Below are 18823 nucleotides of genomic sequence, written 5' to 3'. Positions count from 1 at the left end.
TTCAATCATTTCCTCTGATTTCTCTCCTTGTAATGACTCTTATGTCTGCTTCCCCAACAGAGTGTAAGTTCCCTGTGGGGAGGGGACACGACCCAGGCTTCTGTTGTACTTTCCCAAGTGCTCAGCGCAATTCCCCACGCCCGATGGGAGGTCGGGAAATACAGCGACTACGAAGCCATCTGTTTGGATGGTTTGTTTCCCGGTGTCTCTCGGGCTTGGATTCAGGACTCCCACGAGGATCCTGGAGGATTCGCTGGAGGGGTGGGGGGTGGCTGTCCCAGGACCAGAGCTGCAGAACTCTGCCATATCCCCAGCATCAGCTGACCGGGGTGGGCTGCCCTTCCCTCGCTTCAAGACCCTCCCGGTCAGCAGCAGTTCCAAGGGGGTGACCCACAATGGGCCTTTTTTTGGATGGCTGAGATAGGGCCCGAGGGGGTCCACTGGGGGGGTCACGGGAGCCTCCAGTGAGGGTCACAAGACCAAAGCTGGAGAACCACTAAATGTCTGTCCTCGTTTCCTGCCTATTTCCAAGTAAAGACAAGGCATCGCCCAGGATGTGCCCACCCACCGGCGTGTGGGGGTGCCATCAGTAGGCCATTCTCTACCGCAGGACAGGCAGGCACCCCTCCACCACGGAGGAACCAGGGTGGATCAAACTGAGGCAATCCCCACACCTCGGTATCAGTCCAGAAAAATGGCTGGCTGGGAAGGGGTTAACCTTCACAACCGCGAGCAGACTGCCCTGACCTTATTCTGGGACAAAAGTGGCCTCTCTGATTCATCGCCAACCAGTCCATCAACGGGCTCTCAGCGACCCTCGGAACACGAGCCCGGGCAGGGGCGGCGGAGGGGGGATGACCAGTAAGGGAGGACCCTCCGCGTGGCCTCGAGGGGCCCACCGCCTGCAGACACCCCCGGGATGGCCCGCTGACCGGCGCGGCTCCCACCATCCCAGAGGGAAGAAGGACCCGGCGGCTGGGAAAATGAGCAATGCAGACACACCTCCATCTCTGGGACGATTCATTTTCCTGAACTAACACGGGCAAAGCTGAGTAAACACAATGGTCCCCTGCCTGCCGGATTCTGATTTCGGCCCATCCAGCTGCCTCTCTCCGCCTTCCCTTCCTTGTCCCCCCCACCCCAAGCCACCTGCTCACCGTCCCCTCTCCCTGCCCCCCTGCGTTGTGACCGGGAACGGGATCAGGACGACAGGAGACACAGTGTGGCCCAGGGTTACATCAGTAATTTACTTATTTCTATTAATGTCTGTCTCCCCCTCTAGACTCTAAGCTCCTTGGGGCAGGGAATGTATCTGTTTATTGTTGTAGTGTACTCTCACAAGTGCTTAGTATAGTGCTCTGCACAGAGTAAGGGCTCAATAAATAGGATCGACTGAATGACTGAGTCCTGGATCCCAAACCCAGCTCTGCCACTACCTGACCTTGGGCAGGTGACTTCTTCCTGCCCTTCATTTCCTCATCTGTAAAATGGGAGTGAAACTGGGAGCCCCGTGTGGGATAGGGAGTGTGTCCAGGCTGATTACCTATATCTACCCCAATGCTTGGCACACACCCAGCACTGGATGGATACCTCAATTATCATCACTACCATGGGATAGGGCTGAGCGCAGGTATTCCCAGGCCAAGGCAGGGTTCCGGAAGCGGCCCCATTCTGACCTGAGACTGAGCAGTTGTGGGGGGAGTCGGGGGGGGAGGGGTTCACCCACCTTTATAATAATAATAATAATGGCATTTGTTAAGCGCTATGTGCAAAGCACTGTTCTAAGCGCTGCGGAGGATACAAGGTGATCAGGTTGTCCCACAGAGGGCTCACAGTCTTAATCCTCATTTTACAGATGAGGCATAGAGAAGTTAAGTGATTTGCCCAAGGTCACACAGCTGACAACTGGCAGAGCCGGAATTTGAACCCATGACTTCTGACTCCCAAGCCCGGGCTCTTTCCACTGAGCCACGCTGCTTCTCTTTATCTAAAAGCCCCGACCAGGGGGCACTCGACTTCCCCAAGACACACCCGATCAGATCAAATCAAATCAGGCCGAGCAAGCAAAGAGAAGGATCTTGAGCTCGTTGTGGGCAGGGAATGTGTCTGTTTGTTTTTGTATTGTACTCTCCCAAGTGCTCGGTACAATGCTTGGCACACAGTAAGTGCTCAATACGATTGAATTCCTTCCCCTAGCACATTTTTCTCCCGTAGGCCGGCTCTACTAGCTAGGGCAAGAATGTCTTTCAGGATATTAGAAACCTATTTCCTCCGTGTCCTTTAATCAACTGGAAGAGACTTAAGGAAATGAGTCAAAATCCTGAAAGGAACGTCCGACGACGGCGAACAAACACACTCATCACAACAGGCAAATGTGTGTGAGGATGGGGAAGAGCCAAGGACAGGAAGACAGATTTCTCCTGAGAATTCTCTCAAAGTGAGGAGAGGCTGCAGCTTGCCTGACTTCAACATCACCCCCCCCAGCCCCGCCAAAACACGCCCCTCCCGGAGTGCTAAAGACAGCCGTTGAGGTGAAGTTCAGAGCACACAGGCATCAACGCCTGTGGGATCCTGACTTTTGGGGCTGTTGGTGCAACATGGTTTCCGGGATTCTTTTTCATTTTCAAAGCAGCTTCGAGAGTTCCTCAATTTGGCTCTGCCGCGCATCTGCCCTCTCGGCCATCACAATGCCCGCTGGTAGCACCAACACTCCTTGGGGCGGGAGTCCAGCCAATCCATCCATCAATGGCACTTAATGAGCACTTGCAATGCACTATACTAAGCACTTGGGAGAATACAATAGAGTTCATAGATCCGGTCCTTGTCATCCATCAGTGGTATTTACTGACCGCTCACTGTGTGCGAAGCACTGGACTAAGCAGCTGGGAAAGTTGGTAGACATAATCCCTGCCCTCAAGAAGCTCCTCTCCACATATCTGTCCCCAGCCCTGAGGTGAAGGAAGTGAGAAACCATAAGGCCGCCACATATATACTTAAGAAACAGAATGACCGGGTGCTTGGAAAGAGCCAAAAATCTGCCTGAGGTCTGACCCTGCCATCAGCCGGGCCTCAGCACTGGACAACTGGATGGCTAGAGGTAAGGGGGTGCCCTGAATTGAAGGAGCTTGGACTGTCTCTTGCCCAACACGGGCACCAACAGTGGGGATTTGATTCACTATTCCTGCCGGCTTCATCCAGTTTCTGCAAGGGGTGAGGAGCGACGGACACAGACACACAAACTCACGTGCATGCACGCACACACGTGCACACACGTCCCACTGACAACAGTTTGCCACAGGCTGGCACAGTTTGGGCAGGCGGGCGGTGGGGAGAGAATTCTAGAAAGAGGTAAACATAAACAAGCGGAGGAGGAAAGGGTCCCTCAGAAAGATGAGGGTTTGGGGAAGGGATTCCGGACTGTCTCATCCGGTCCGGGGCCTTTCCAGATGTTCATACAATGCCCTCTCCCAGGTGGACATCACCATTTCTCTTTGACGTCATCTGTGGCCCCAGAGAGGGTGAGTGACTTGCCCGCAGCCACACAGCCGGGGGCAGGAGAGGTGGGCAGGGAGAGGAAACCAAGGTGAGAGGAGGGTGAAGTGAAGGTTGGAGGGGCGGGAGGCCGGGGATACGGCAGGGTATTTGGGGGGACGTGAGGAATTTCTCAATCTGTCCTCAACCCATCACACGTGGGTGCCCCCTTTCAGCAATGACCTGGGGGTGGGTTTCGGGGTAGCAGATGCACCAGCCGGCCCAATAGGGCCAGCACCGGCCCACCCGGGCTCTTCTGCGGACACTGTGGCCAGTCCAGAGAGGATGCGGCCAGCTGCGGCAGACCCCAGCAGGGCCTACCGACCCCCACAGGAAGGACCTTCACAATGCTGAACAAAACATCGGGGACGAGAAGGGCGGGCTCTCGTTCCTTGGAAGAGGGAGGGAAGAAGAGACTCACGGTCTCCCGGGCTTCCTGTACCCCCAAACGGGGCCAAGGGCCTTCTAACTCCCGGCTCTGCCATTTGTCTGCTGTGTGACCTTGGTCACTTCTCTCTGCCTGTCACCTCATCTGTAAAACGGGGACTGACACTGTGAGCTCCATGTGGGACCGGGACTGTGATTTGCTTGTACAGTGCCTGGCCCACAGTAAGCACTTAACAAATACCACCATTATTACTATTATTCACTTGCTCCCCAACCCACCACGTTACACGTGTAAACTGAGTTGGGGGAACCCTCCAGGCAAATTTGCACCGCGGCGTCCGGTCGTGCATGCAACAAACGGGCGGCCCTCGGGGCAAATGCATGCTTACTGAGCGCTTACTGAGGGCGGAGCATCCACTAAGCGTTTGGAAGACTTTGTAGACGTGCTCCCTGCCCTCAAGGAGCTTCTGATGCAGACTTCTGCCCAGCCCCTCTCCCACCGGGATAGGTGTGTGGGGAAGCGCTGGGGAGGCGGCAGGCGTGTGGGCAGGTTGTGAGGCCCAGTCAGCCCCGGGTGGCACACCTGTGCTCCGGGGCACGTGGCGGGGCGGCGCTCCCAGGCCCCAGGCCCACGGGCTGCGGGGCTCCCGCTGCGAGGGGAGGGGCCGGGCGGCCTGCAAAGCCCCCACCCCTCTTCACCTCCCTTGTACCATTGTGCGCCGTCTCAAGCTCCCTACACAGGGTTTCCCCTCGCCCTGCACCCCCTCACGACCCCCTGCACCCCCTCCCCTGCACCCTCTCACGACCCCCTTAGCCCTCCCCTTCCCCTGCATCCTCTCACGACCCCCCTGCACCCCCTCACACTCACCTGCACCTCTCACGCCCCCCTGCCTCGCCTGCATGCTCTAACGACCCCCTTCACCTCCTCGCCTGCATGCTCTACGACCCCCTGCACCCCCTCCCCTCCACTTGCACCCCCTAACGACCCCCTGCTCCCCCTGGCCTGCATGCTCTAACGACCCCCTGCACCCCCTCCCCTCCACCTGCACCACCTAACGACCCCCTACACCCCTTCCCCCTCACCTTCACCCCCTCCCCTCCATGCTCTAACGACCCCCTAGACCCCCTCCCCCCGGCCTACATGCTCTAACGACCCCCTGCACCCTCTCACCTGCAGCCCCTAACGACCCCCTGCACCCCCTCCCTTGCATGCTCTAAGACGCCCTAGACCCCCTCCCCCTCGCCTGCATGCTCTAACGACCCCCTGCACCTCCTCCCCTGCATACTCTAAGACCCCCTAGACCCCCTCCCCCTCGCCTGCATGCTCTAAGACCCCCTAGACCCCCTCCCCCTCGCCTACATGCTCTAACGACCCCCTGCACCCCCACCCCTCCATGCTCTAAGACCCCCCTAGACCCCCTCGCCTGCATTCTCTAACGACCCCCTGCACCCCTCCCCCTCCCCCCTAACGACCCCCTGCACCCCGTCCCCCTCGCCTGCACCCTCCCACGACCCCCTGGCACCCCCTCCTCCTCGCCTGCACCCTCCTACGACCCCCCTGCCCCCCGTCACCCCCGCCCCCCGAAGTTTGGGGCTCCGAGGGAGGGACAGGTCGGGTGGGGTCCGCCCGGGCCGCTTGCTCTGACCTGTCCGGAGGAAGCCGGCCAGGACCAGGACGCCGAGGACCCCGCGGGGGCAGAGCGTGGCGCCCATAACGTAGCCACCGCTCCGCACCACTCCGCGAGCCTCCTCCAGCCCAACTGCGCTCCGCCGGGGCGCCCGCACGAGCTCCACAGTCCCGCCCCGGGACACGCCCCCCGACACTCAGGACACGCCCGCGACGTCCAGTACACGCCCACATCCATAGGCCACGCCCACACCTCTAGGTCATCATCATCATAATAATAATAATGATTCAATCAATCAATCGTATTTATTGAGCGCTTACTGTGTGCAGAGCACTGTACTAAGCGCTTGGGAAGTACAAGTTGGCAACATATAGAGCCAGTCCCTACCCAACAGCGGGCTCACACTCTAGAAGGGGGAGACAGAGAACAAAACCAAACATACTAACAAAATAAAATAGAATAGATATGTACAAGTGAAATAGATAGAGTAATAAATATGTACAAACATATATACATATATACAGGTGCTGTGGGGAAGGGAAGGAGGTAAGATTGGGGGGTGGAGAGGGGGACGAGGGGAAGAGGAAGGAAGGGGCTGAGTGTGGGAAGGCCTCCTGGAGGAGGTGAGCTCTCAGGAGGGCCTTGAAGGGAGGAAGAGAGCTAGCTTGGCGGATGGGCAGAGGGATTGGGGGCATTCCAGGCCCGGGGGATGGCGTGGGCCGGGGGTCGATGGCGGGACAGGTGAGAACGAGGCCCGGTGAGGAGATTAGCAGCAGAGGAGCGGAGGGTGCGGGCTGGGCTGGAGGAGAGAAGGGAGGTGAGGTAGGAGGGGGCGAGGTGATGGATGGACAGCCTTGAAGCCCAGGGTGAGGAGTTTCTGCCTGATGCGCAGATTGATTGGTAGCCACTGGAGATTTTTGAGGAGGGGAGTAACATGCCCAGAGTGTTTCTGGACAAACACAATCTGGGCAGCAGCGTGAAGTATGGATTGAGGTGGGGAGAGACATGAGGATGGGAGATCAGAGATTCATTCATTCAATCCTATTTACTGAGTGCTTACTGTGTGCAGAACGCTGGACTAAGCGCTTGGGAAGCACAAGTTGGCAACATCTAGAGACGGTCCCTACCCAACAGCAGGCTCACAGTCTAGAAGGGGGAGACGGACAACAAAACAAAACGTATTTATTCATTCAATCGTATTTATTGAGCGCTTACTGTGTGCAGAGCACTGGACTAAGCGCTTGGGAGGTCCGAGTTGGCAACATCTAGAGACGGTCCCTGCCCAACAACGGGCTCACAGTCTAGAAGGGGGAGACAGACAACAAGCATTTGTTAAGCACTTACTATGTGCAGAGCACTGTTCTAAGCGCTGGGGGGGGATACAAGGTGATCAAGTTGTCCCACGTGGAGCTCACAGTCTTAATCCCCATTTTACAAATGAGGGAAGTGAGGCTCAGAGAAGTGAAGTGACTTGCCCAAGCTCACACAGCAGACATGTGAGCCCACTGTTGGGTAGGGACCGTCTCTAGATGTTGCCAACTTGTACTTCCCAAGCGCTTAGTCCAGTGCTCTGCGCACAGTAAGCGCTCAATAAATACGATTGAATGAATGAATGTGGCAGAGGCAGAATTCGAACACAGGACCTCTGACTCCAAAGCCCCTGCTCTTTCCACTGAGCCAGGCTGCTTCTCATGCCCGCAGCCTCGGGCCTCGCCCCCAAACCGAGGCCACGCCCCTCACTCCCTAGGCCACGCCCACAAACTCATTCATTCAATAGTACTTATTGAGCGCTTACTGTGTGCAGAGCACTGGACTAAGCGCTTGGGAAGTCCAAGTTGGCAACATCTAGAGACGGTCCCTACCCAACAGTGGGCTCACAGTCTAGAAGAAGGGCAGAGGGGCAAATGGGGGGTGGTCTCTATGTGTTGCCAACTTGTACTTCCCAAGCGCTTAGTCCAGTGCTCTGCACACAGTAAGCGCTCAATAAATACGATTGATTGATTGGTCCTCACCGTCAGCCCGCCCCGCCCCCTGCTCAACCCGGGGGGACCCACCGGCCCCCTCCCAAGCCCTTTTTTCCCCCCCCCCCGCCCTTCAACTCGGGTTTGTAATTTCGACTTCCCCTGATCCCTTCTATCGTGCAGGTTGCAGGGGAGGGGCCGCCCCTGGTGAATTATAATAATAATAATAATAATGATGGGACTTGTTAAGCGTTTACTATGTGCTAAGCACCCTTCTAATTGCTGGGGAAGATTCAAGGTCATCAGGTTGTCCCACGTGGGGCTCACAGCCTTCATCCCCATTTTACACATCAATCAATCAATCGTATTTATTGAGCGCTTACTGTGTGCAGAGCACTGTACTAAGCGCTTGGGAAGTACAAGTTGGCAAAATATAGAGACAGTCCCTACCCAACAGTGGGCTCCCTGCCTAAAAGGGGGAGACAGAGAACAAAACCAAAAATACAGATGAGGCCCAGAGAAGTGAAGTGATTTACCCAAGGTCACACAGGGAGGTGGGATTATTCATTCATTCATTCAATCGTATTTATTGAGCGCTTACTGTGTGCACAGCACTGTACTAAGCGCTTGGGACGTACAAGTTGGCAACATATAGAGACAGGCCCTACCCAACAGTGGGCTCACAGTCTAGAAGGGGGAGACAGAGAACAAAACCAAACATACAGATGAGGCCCAGAGAAGTGAAGTGATTTACCCAAGGTCACACAGGGAGGTGGGATTATTCATTCATTCATTCAATCGTATTTATTGAGCGCTTACTGTGTGCACAGCACTGTACTAAGCGCTTGGGACGTACAAGTTGGCAACATATAGAGACAGGCCCTACCCAACAGTGGGCTCACAGTCTAGAAGGGGAAGACAGAGAACAAAACAAAACATATTAACAAAATAAAATAATTAGAATAAATATGTACAAATAAAATAAATTATTAGATTAGAGTAGAACCCACGTCCTCTAACTCCCAAGCCCGTGGTGTTGCCACTGAGCCAAGCCCCCGGCCCGGATAAAGCAGCCCCCTCCCCTTCCCCCGACGTCAATTTCGGGTTTTTTTCCCGGACAGACGGGGAAGCCCGAAAGCTGACAGCCTGTCCCCGGCCCTCGGCAAGGGAATAATAATAATAATAATAATGTTGGTATTTGTTAAGCGCTTACTATGTGCAAAGCACTGTTCTAAGCGCTGGAGAAGAGAGCCGACCTTCTCCCATTCCCACAATTTTCCTCCGTAGGAAATGGCCTTCTCAGGTAAGGCAGCGGAAGATCTGTTTCCCAGGGGGAAAATTTCGCTCCTTTTCAAATGCCAGAAGGGTAGGCCTTCATCACAAAGATAATTGCTCTTCCCAGCTTCAAAGCCTTATCAAAGGCACATCTCCAGGAAGCCCTCCCTGAATGAGCCAAGCAGCACACCGTGACTTAAGGGATAGATCACAGGCCTGGGAATAAGAAAGAAGGTCATGGGCTCTAATCCCGGCTCTGCCACATAATAATAATAATAATAATAGCATTTTTTAAGCACTTACTATGTGCAAAGCACTATTCTAAGCGCTGGGAAGGTTACAAGGTGATCAGGTTGTCCCACGGGCGCCGGGGGGGGGGGGGGGCGGGGCGCTCATAGTCTTAATCCCCATTTTACAGATGAGGTCACTGAGGCCCAGAGAAGTTAAGTGACTTGGCCAAAGTCACACAGCTGACAATTGGCAGAGTCAGGATTTGAACCCATGACCTCTGACTCCAAAGCCCGTGCTTTTTCCCACTGAGCCACGCTGCTTCTCTATGGTCACACATGTCGGCTGTGTGACCTTAGGCAAGTTACTTCTCTTCTCTGGGCCTCAGTTACTTCATCAGGAAAATGGGGATTAAGAGTGTGAGCCTTATAATAATAATAATAATAATTGTATTTGTTAAGTGCTTACTATGTGCAAGGCACTGTTCTAAACGCTGAGGTAGATACAAGGTAATGAGGTTGTCCCCCGTGGGGCTCACAGTCTTAATTCCCATTTTACAGATGAGGTAACTGAGGCACAGAGAAGTTAAGTGACTTGTCCAAGGTCACACAGCTGATCTGTGGGACAGGGACTAACTGACTACCTTGTATCTACACCATATATATTAAGTGCTTAACAAATACCATAATTGCTATCACTATATTATTATTATTCTCCCCTTCCCTTCTGTGCCACTCATACTTGCTCCTTCGTTCGTCCCCTCTCCCTTCCCCGTGGCACATATGTATTTATCTCTAAATTATTTATCTATTTATTTATATTAATGTCTGTCTCCTCTACACTGTGAGCTCGTCGGGGGCAGGGAGTGTGTTTGATGTTATATTGTACTCTTCCAAGTGCTTAGTACAGTGCTTTGAACACAGTAAGCACTCAATAAATACGATTAATAGTAGTCCAGGACAGCACGATGCAATTTATCGCACTCTTTCTAACTCCTATCCTCAGAGGGGAGAGCATTGACTCTGCCTTTAGTCTGGGCCGGAGCAGAAGCCAGCCTGGGAGGTAATGCTGCCCAGGTCTTTCGGAGATGCCTATCACGGTAGATTAAAGCTGCCTCCACAGCTCTAGCCAAAAAGCTCCCCCAAATCCAGCCCCCCTCATGAAGCAGATAGCGCAGTTGGAGATTCAGAGTCAGATTAAACTGTGCAAGAGACACTGGTATTATCAATCTTTATTTATCCCTCCTACCAAACCCACAGCACCTATGTACATATTTGTAATTTATATTAATGCCTGTCTCCTCTAGACTGTAAGCTTGTTGTGGGCAGGAATTATGTCTGTATGTTGTTATATTTGTACTCTCCCAAGCGCTTAGCACAGTGCTCTGCACACAGTAAGCGCTCAATAAATGTGATTGAATGAATGAATGCTCTGCACACAGTAAGTGCTCAATAAATACGATTGAAAGAATGAATCAATCAATGGTATTTATTCAATACATAATGGTTGGGAGAAAATAGTACAATGGAGTTGGTAGATATGATCCCTGCACACCAACATCTTATCGTCTAGAAGGGTAGGAGGGTGTCTAGATCCATAGCTACAGATTAAGTGTAAACTCCTTGAGGACAGGGATTATGCCTACTATTCAACCTTCCCAAGTGCTCAGCACACTGCAGGCTCTCAATAAAAACTTTCTAGACTGTGCGCCTGCTGTTGGGTAGGGACCGTCTCTATATGTTGCCAACTTGTACTTCCCAAGCGCTTAGTACAGTGCCCTGCACACAGTAAGCACTCAATAAATACGATTGAATGAATGAATGAATACTTAGTGCTTAGAACAGTGCTTGGCACATAGTAAGTGCTTAACAAATACCATCATTATCATTATACTGTTAGTTGAATTACAGCCTCCATTCCTTGGTTCTGAATGATCGAAAGTGTTTCCCTAGACTGTAAGCTCAGTATAGGCAGGGAACTTGTCTGCTAATTCTGGCATATTGTACTCTCCCAAGCACTTAGTACAGTGTTCTGCGCATAGTAAGCCCTCAATAAATACCACTGATTTATCCCCAGACCAAATTCACCGGGAGTCTGCTCAGTCCCCCAGGCTGCCCTGGGCTAGAGACCAGTGCTAAAAGTGAAATTATTTCCAACAAGAGTGCCAGTGGCGGCAGTGTGGCCTAATGGAAAGATCACTGGCCTAGGATTCAGAGGACTTGAGTTCTAATCCTGCTCTTTAATTCCTCACTCCCATTCAACCCACATATTCAATCCATCACTAAATCCTGTCCGTTTGACCTTCAAAACATCACTAAAATCCACCCTTGCCTCTCCATCCAAACTGCTACTACATTAATCCAACCACTTATCCTGTCCAGCCTTGATGATGATGATGATGATGAAGGCATTTATTAAGCGCTTACTATGTGCAAAGCACTGTTCTAAGCACTGGGGGGATACAAGGTGATCAGGTTGTCCCACGGGGGGCTCACAGTCTTAATCCCCATTTTACAGATGAGGGAACAGAGAAGTTAAGTAACTTGCCCAAAGTCACACAGCTGCCAAGTGGTGGAGGCAGGATTTGAACCCACGACCTCTGACTCCAAAGCCCAGGCTCTTAACACTGAGCCATGCTGCTTCTCCTAATTTTGGTATTTGTTAAGCTCTTACAATGTGCCAGGCACTGTTCTAAGCGCTGAGGGAGATACAAGGTAATCACGTCCCACATGGGGCTCACAGTCTTAATCCCCATTTTACAGATGAGGGAACAGAGAAGTTAAGTAACTTGCCCAAAGTCACACGGCTGACAAGTGGCGGAGCCAGGATTTGAACCCACGACCTCTGACTCCAAAGCCCAGGCTCTTTCCACTGAACCACGCTGCTTCTCCTAATTTTGGTATTTGTTAAGCGCTTACAATGTGCCAGGCACTGTTCTAAGCGCTGAGGGAGATACAAGGTAATCACGTTGTCCCACGTGGGGCTCACAGTCTTCATCCCCATTTTCCAGATGAGGTAACTGAGGCACAGAGAAGTTAAGTGACTTGCCCAAAGTCACCCAGCTGATAAGTGGTGGAGGTGGGATTCGAACCCATGCCCTCCGACTCCCAAGCCCGTGCTCTTTCCACTGAGCCATGCTGCTTCAACAGCCTTGATTACTGTATCAGCCTCCTTGCTGACCTCCTAGACTCTTGTCTTTCCCCTTTCCAGTCTACACTTCACTCTTTGCCCAGATCATTTTTCTACAAAAATGTTCAGGCCACCTTTTCCCCTCCCCTCAAAAACCTCCAGTGGTTGCCCGTCCACCTCCACATCAAACAGAAACTCCTCACCATCGGCTTTAAAGCAGTCACTCACCTTGTCCCCTCCTACCTCACCTCCCTACTCCTGGCTGGCTCTCATCCCTTTATGGGAAGCAGCGTGGCTCAGCGGAAAGAGCCTGGGCTCTGGAGTCAGAGGCCATGGGTTCAAATCCCAGCTCTGCCTCTTGTCAGCTGTGTGACTTTGGGCAAGTCGTTTCACTTCTCTGGGCCTCAGTTCCCTCATCTGGAAAATGGGGATGAAGACTGTGAGCCCCTCGTGGGACAACCTGATTACCTTGTATTTACCTCAGTGCTTAGAACAGTGCTTTGCACATAGTAAGCGCTTAACAAATACCAACATTATTATTATTCTCTTATGCCAGCCCACACACTTCACCACTGTAATGCCAACCTTCTCACTGTACCTCCATCTCATCTATCTCACTTCCAACTTCTTGCCCACGTCCTGCTTCTGTCCTGGAAAGCCCTCCTTCCTCATATCCTATAGACAATTATTCTCCCCCACTTCAAAGCCTTACAGAAGGCATACCTCCTCATTCATTCATTCAGTCAGTCGTACTTAATGAGCGCTTACTGTGTGCAGGGCACTGTACTGAGTGCTTGGGAAAGTACAACAGTAAACAGTGACATTCCCTGCCCACAATGAGCGTACAGTCTAGAGACTGTGAGCCCACTGTTGGGTAGGGACCGTCTCTGTATGTTGCCAACTTGTGCTTAGTACAGTGCTCTGCACACAGTAAGCGCTCAATAAATATGATTGAATGAATGAATGAATGAATAGAGGGGGAGAGACAGACATCAATTAAAAATAAATAAAATTACAGATCTGTACCTAAGTACTCTGGGGCTGGGAGGCCTCGAAAAGGCCTTCCCTCATGAAGCCCTCTTTTCCTTTTCTTTCACTATCTTCTGCAATGCCCTGACTTCCTCCCTTTATTCATCCCCCTTCCCAGCCCCACAGCACTTATGTACTTGTCTGTAATTTATTTATTTATGTTAATGTCTGTCTCACCCTCTAGACGGGAAGCCCGAAGCCCCGTTGTGGGCAGGCAAGGTGCTTGTTATATTATTATATCCTACTCTCTCAAGTGCATAGTACAGTGCTCTGCGCACAGTATACATTCAATAAAAACAATTAACCAACTGTCTGGTGGTTACCATCTACCACAGATCTTACCTATAAGCAGATTTAATAATAATAATAATAATGATAGCATTTATTAAGCGCTTACTATGTGCAAAGCACTGTTCTAAGCGCTGGGGAGGTTACAAGGTGATCACCCCTGGTCCTGAGAAACTCCTCACCTGTGAGCATCACTTGGGCAGCCTCCCCTACTCTCTCAAGTGCATAGTACAGTGCTCTGCACACAGTATACACTCAATAAAAACGATTGACCAACTGTCTGGTGGTTACCATCTACCACACATCTTACCTATAAGAAGATTTAATAATAATGATAATAATAATGATAGCATTTATTAAGCGCTTACTATGTTCTAAGCACTGGGGAGGTTACAAGGTGATCAGGTTGTCCCACGGGGGCGCCTCACGGTCTTAATCCCCATTTTACAGATGAGGTAACTGAGGCACAGAGAAGTTAAGTGACTTACCCAAAGTCACACAGCTGGCAATTGGCAGAGCTGGAATTTGAACCCATGACCGATGACTCCAAAGCCCGGGCTCTTTCCACTGAGCCACGCTGGATTTGTCTGGAGGAGTGTGAATTCTTTGCCCCTCTGGGTGTAGGATAAATTTGCATGACATGAATGTTCTCATTCACTAATAAAATGCAAATCTCTTTTCCCATTTCACTTTTTCTCCTGCCCCTGGAGAAACGGTTCCTGGCACACGCACAGGGAAAACACGGGTTTGCAGAGGGGGAAACGGTCTGAGCTTGAAAAGCCTGAGCCTGCCAAAGGCCACAGGGATGTTCCAAGGAAGAATAAATTAGAATAAATGACAAAAGGATGGAAGTATGGGGTTCCTGCAGAACCCAGGTGACCCTGCTGCTGGCCCCTGCTGGGGTCTCTTTCACAGGGGTCTGGTCAATCAATCAATCAATCAATCGTATTTATTGAGTGCTTACTGTGTGCAGAGCACTGTACTAAGCGCTTGGGAAGTACAAGTTGGCAACATATAGAGACAGTCCCTACCCAACAGTGGCCGTGGGGGTGAGACTGCAGCCCACTGCCCTCCCACCAGTCCTACAAAGCAGATCTCTGACCCTCGTGGCTACAGAGAGCAGAGGAACCAGGGAATCCCTGCCTTTACCACGCTGCAGGTTCACTCGCCCAACTGAGTGCCCAAGAGGTCACTCATTCATTCATTCAACTGTATTTATTGAGCGCTTCCTGTTTGAGCTTTAGAGAAGCAGCCTGGCCTTGTTCATTCATTCAATCCATCATTAATTCATTCATTTAATCGTATTTATTGAGCGCTTACTGTGCGCAGAGCACTGTACTAAGCGCTTGGGAAGTACAAGTCGGCAACATATAGAGACGGTCCCTACCCAACAGTGGGCTCACAGTCTAGAAGGGGGAGACAGACAACAAAACATATTAACAATCGTATTTGTTGAGCACTTACTGTGTGCAGAGCACTGTACTAAGTGCTTGGGAAGTACAATTCAGCATCAGATAGAGACGGTCCCGATGGTCCTTACCCAACAACGAGCTCACAGTCTAGAAGGGGTAAGACAGACAACACAACAGAACAAGTAGACAGGTGTCAAAACCATCAAAATAAATAGAATTATAGATTCATTCAATCGTGACAAGAGCACGGGTTTGGGAGTCAGAGGACCTGGGTTCTAATCCCAGCTCCGCCACTTGTCTGCTGTGTGATCTTGGACAAGTCACTTCACTTCCCTGTGGCCCAGTTACCTCATCTGTAAAATGGGAATTAAGACTGTGAGCCCCATGTGGGAGAGGTACTGTGTCCAACCTGATTACCCTGTGTGTACCCCAGCACTTAGAACAGTGTTTGGCACATAGTAAGCACTTAACAAATACCATAATTAGAGAAGCAGCGTGGCTCAGTGGAAATGGCATGGGCTTTGGAGTCAGAGGTCATGGGTTCAAATCCCAGCTCTGCCCATTGTCAGCTGTGTGACTTTGGGCAAGTCATTTCACTTCTCTGTGCCTCAGTTACCTCATCTGTAAAATGAGGATTAAGACTGTGAGCCCCACGGGGGACAACCTGCTCACCTTGTAATCACCCCAGCGCTTAGAACAGTGCTTTGCACATAGTAAGTGCTTAATAAATTCCATTATTATTATCATTAGCACTGTACTGTACTAAGTGTACTGTTTTGCTCTGTCTCCCCCTTTTAGACTGTGAGCCCACTGTTGGGTAGGGACTGTCTCTATATGTTGCCAATTTGTACTTCCCAAGCTCTTAGTACAGTGCTCTGCACATAGTAAGCGCTCAATAAAAACGATTGATGATGTTGGGTAGGGACCGTCTCTATATGTTGCCAACTTGTACTTCCCAAGCGCTTAGTACAGTGCTCTGCACACAGTAAGTGCTCAATAAATACGATTGATTGATTGATGGATTGATTGATTGATTGAGGTCTCTGGAAGTCATGGGCTATGGCAAGGGAGACAAGGGAGTGGGTTCAATCCCAGCAGTCTCTGAGGGGGAAACCAGGTCAGAGAAGGAAGCAGTCAGTGCTTAAAGGGTGGTCTTGGATACAGTTTGGGTCAATGGAGAGGAGCTGCCTCTTAAAGGAGGGTAAATTAGGGAATATCCTTAAGCCTCATACCCAGAAGGGCCAAGAAGAAGCAATGTGGCCTAGTGGAAAGAGCCTGGGCCTGGGAATCAGAAGGATAATAATAATAATGGCATTTGTTAAGCACTTACTATGTGCAAAGCACTGTTCTAAGCACTGGGAAGGATACAAGGTGATCAGGTTGCCCTACGTGGGGCTCACAGCCTTAATCTCCATTTTACAGATGAGGTCACTGAGGCACAGAGAAGTTAAGTGACTTGCCCAAAGTCACACAGCTGACAAGTGGCGGAGCTGGGATTAGAACCCATGACCTCTGACTCCCAAGCTCGGGCTCTTTCCATTGAGCCACGCTGCTTCTCTCTCTGGTTCTGGTTCTGATTCCGATCCCCATTCCATCACTTGTCTGTCATGTAAGCTTGGGCAAGTCACTTCAGGTCTCTGTGCCTCAGTTTCCTCATCTGTAAAATGGGGATGAAGACTGGGAGCCCTATGTGGGACTGGGACAGCGTCCAACCTGATTAGTTTGTGTCTATCCCAGCACTTAGTACAGTCTCTGGCACATAGTAAGCACCTAAAAATACCATAAAAAGGGGCCCCTAAGGACCAGCAGGCCGGACTCCACACAGCTGCTGCCATTTGGGCTGATGAAGGGTGTGTGGAGGGGCTTGTGGGGGGCCCTGCATCGAGGGGACCAGCTGCTTCTGACTCCCCCTGCTGCAACATATCACTCAATCAATGGTTTATCCCTTATCTCACTGGGAATTCACAACTTTCCTGTGAAGTGGAGAGAGACCTTATCCCCACTGCACATCAATCAGCTCTATCCTTCCCCCTTATCCACTTTTTCCTCCCCTTCCCCCAGCTCACACTCTTTGTTCCTCCCAAGCTCATTTATTGTTATTGTATTGTAATAGCTATTCAAAATTAATCATATGCAAAGAATAATAATAATAATAATAAATGAGCTAGGGATTTAATACCCATTTTGCAAAGGCAGGGAACTGAGGTGCAAAGAAGTGAAGTGACTTGTGGACATGAGGCCCGCAATTCTCACCCTGTATGTATGAATATATGTCCTGTATATATGTTTGTATGTATTTATTACTCTATTTTATTTGTACATATTTATTCTATTTATTTTATTTTGTTAATATGTTTTGTTTTGTTGTCTGTCTCCCCCTTCTAGACTGTAAGCCCACCGTTGGGTAGGCACCGTCTCTATATGTTGCCAACTTGTACTTCCCAAGCGCTTAGTACAGTGTTCTGCACACAGTAAGCTCTCAATAAATACGACTGAATGAATGAATGAAAGCTAGGGAGGAACAAAAACTATCATATTTATTGAGCACTTACTGTGTGCAAAGCATTGTACTGCACTTAGAAGAGTACAGGATGACATCAAATTCCCTGCCCATAATGAGCTCACAGTGTAGACGGGGGACAGACATTAATATAAAAATAAATAAATAAATAAATAGATAGATATATACACAGATATATCCATATGTGCCATAGGGAAGGGAGAGAAGATGAATGAAGGTTCAAACACGAGTGGTATAGAAGGGAGTGGGGAAAGAGGAGAAGACAAGGAGAACAAGGAGGGCTCGGTCAGGGAAGGCTTTCTGGAGTAGATGTGCCTTCATTAAGACTTTGAAGTGGGGGAGATCAGTTATCGGTTTGATAATTATTTACTCATTGAGTCTTGTCTACTTGCTCACCCCCTCTTCACTGCCTGGAATTTCCTCCCCATTCACATCTGGCAGACCACTATTATCTTAAAAGTCCTTCTGGAATCATACCTCCCCCAAGGGGCCTTCCCTGACTGATTTCTAATCTCCCCACTTTATAGCTCCCAACTGCTGTTTCAGCATGGATGAGTCACTTCTGAGCCTCCCAAATTCTTGGCTACTCAACCCCTTCCCCCATAACACTTATGTACAAATTTTTATTTTCTATTTTTCCCCTTAACTGTAATTATTGGTAGTGTGGCATGATGGATAGAGTATGGGCCTGGGAGTGAGAAGGTCATGGGTTCTAATCTTGACTCCACCACTTGTCTACTATGTGACTTTGGACAAGACACTTTGCTTCGCTGCACCTCAGTTACCTCATCTGTAAAATGGGACGGGGACTGTGTCCAACACAGTTTGCTTGTATCCACCCCAGCGCTTAGTACAGTGCCTGTGCCTTAATAAGCACTTAACAAATACCACAATTGTTAATTTATTTTTGCCTTCCCCACTAGGCTGTAAAATCTCTGAGGGCAGGGATTGTGTCTACCAACTCTATTGTGTTCTCCCAAGAGCTTAGTAATACTAATGATAGTGTTTTTAAGCGTTTACTATGTGCCACGCACTGTTCTAAACGCTGGTGGAGATTCAAAGTTATCAGGTTGTCCCAGGTGGGGCTCACAGTCTTAATCCCGCTTTTTCAGATGAGATAACTGAGGCACAGAGAAGTTAAGTGATTTGCCCAAAGTCACACAGCTGCCAAGTGGCAGAGTAGGGATTGGAACCCATGACCTCTGACTCTCATTCATTCATTCACTCGTATTTATTGAGCACTTACTGTATGCAGAGCACTGTACTAAGCGCTTGGGAAATACAAGTCGGCAACATATAGCAGAAGCAGCGTGGCTCAGTGGAAGGAGCACGGGCTTTGGAGTCAGAGGTCATGGGTTCAAATCCCAGCTCCGCCAACTGTCAGCTATGTGACTTTGGGCAAGTCACTTCACTTCCCTGTGCCTCAGTTCCCTC

At 50.4% G+C, this 18823-nt stretch overlaps 1 protein-coding gene across 3 annotated transcripts in view; it reads right to left on the bottom strand.

Moving 5' to 3' along the window:
* The window catches only part of KIT (KIT proto-oncogene, receptor tyrosine kinase), a 54327-nt gene extending 48684 nt beyond the window's left edge, over window positions 1–5643 (bottom strand). For all 3 annotated transcript variants that reach the window (XM_038769208.1, XM_038769209.1, XM_038769210.1), the window contains exon 1: window positions 5565–5643. In XM_038769208.1, the coding sequence (XP_038625136.1) occupies window positions 5565–5631 (67 nt within the window). In that variant the 5' untranslated portion in view covers window positions 5632–5643. The remainder of the gene's footprint in view (window positions 1–5564) is intronic.
* Between the last annotated feature and the right edge of the window lie 13180 nt (window positions 5644–18823).

Source organism: Tachyglossus aculeatus, chromosome X5 (assembly GCF_015852505.1).
Source record: "Tachyglossus aculeatus isolate mTacAcu1 chromosome X5, mTacAcu1.pri, whole genome shotgun sequence".
Lineage (NCBI taxonomy): Eukaryota > Metazoa > Chordata > Mammalia > Monotremata > Tachyglossidae > Tachyglossus > Tachyglossus aculeatus.
Note: the sequence above shows the minus strand (reverse complement) of the source record. Positions and strands in the feature narration are given on the sequence as shown.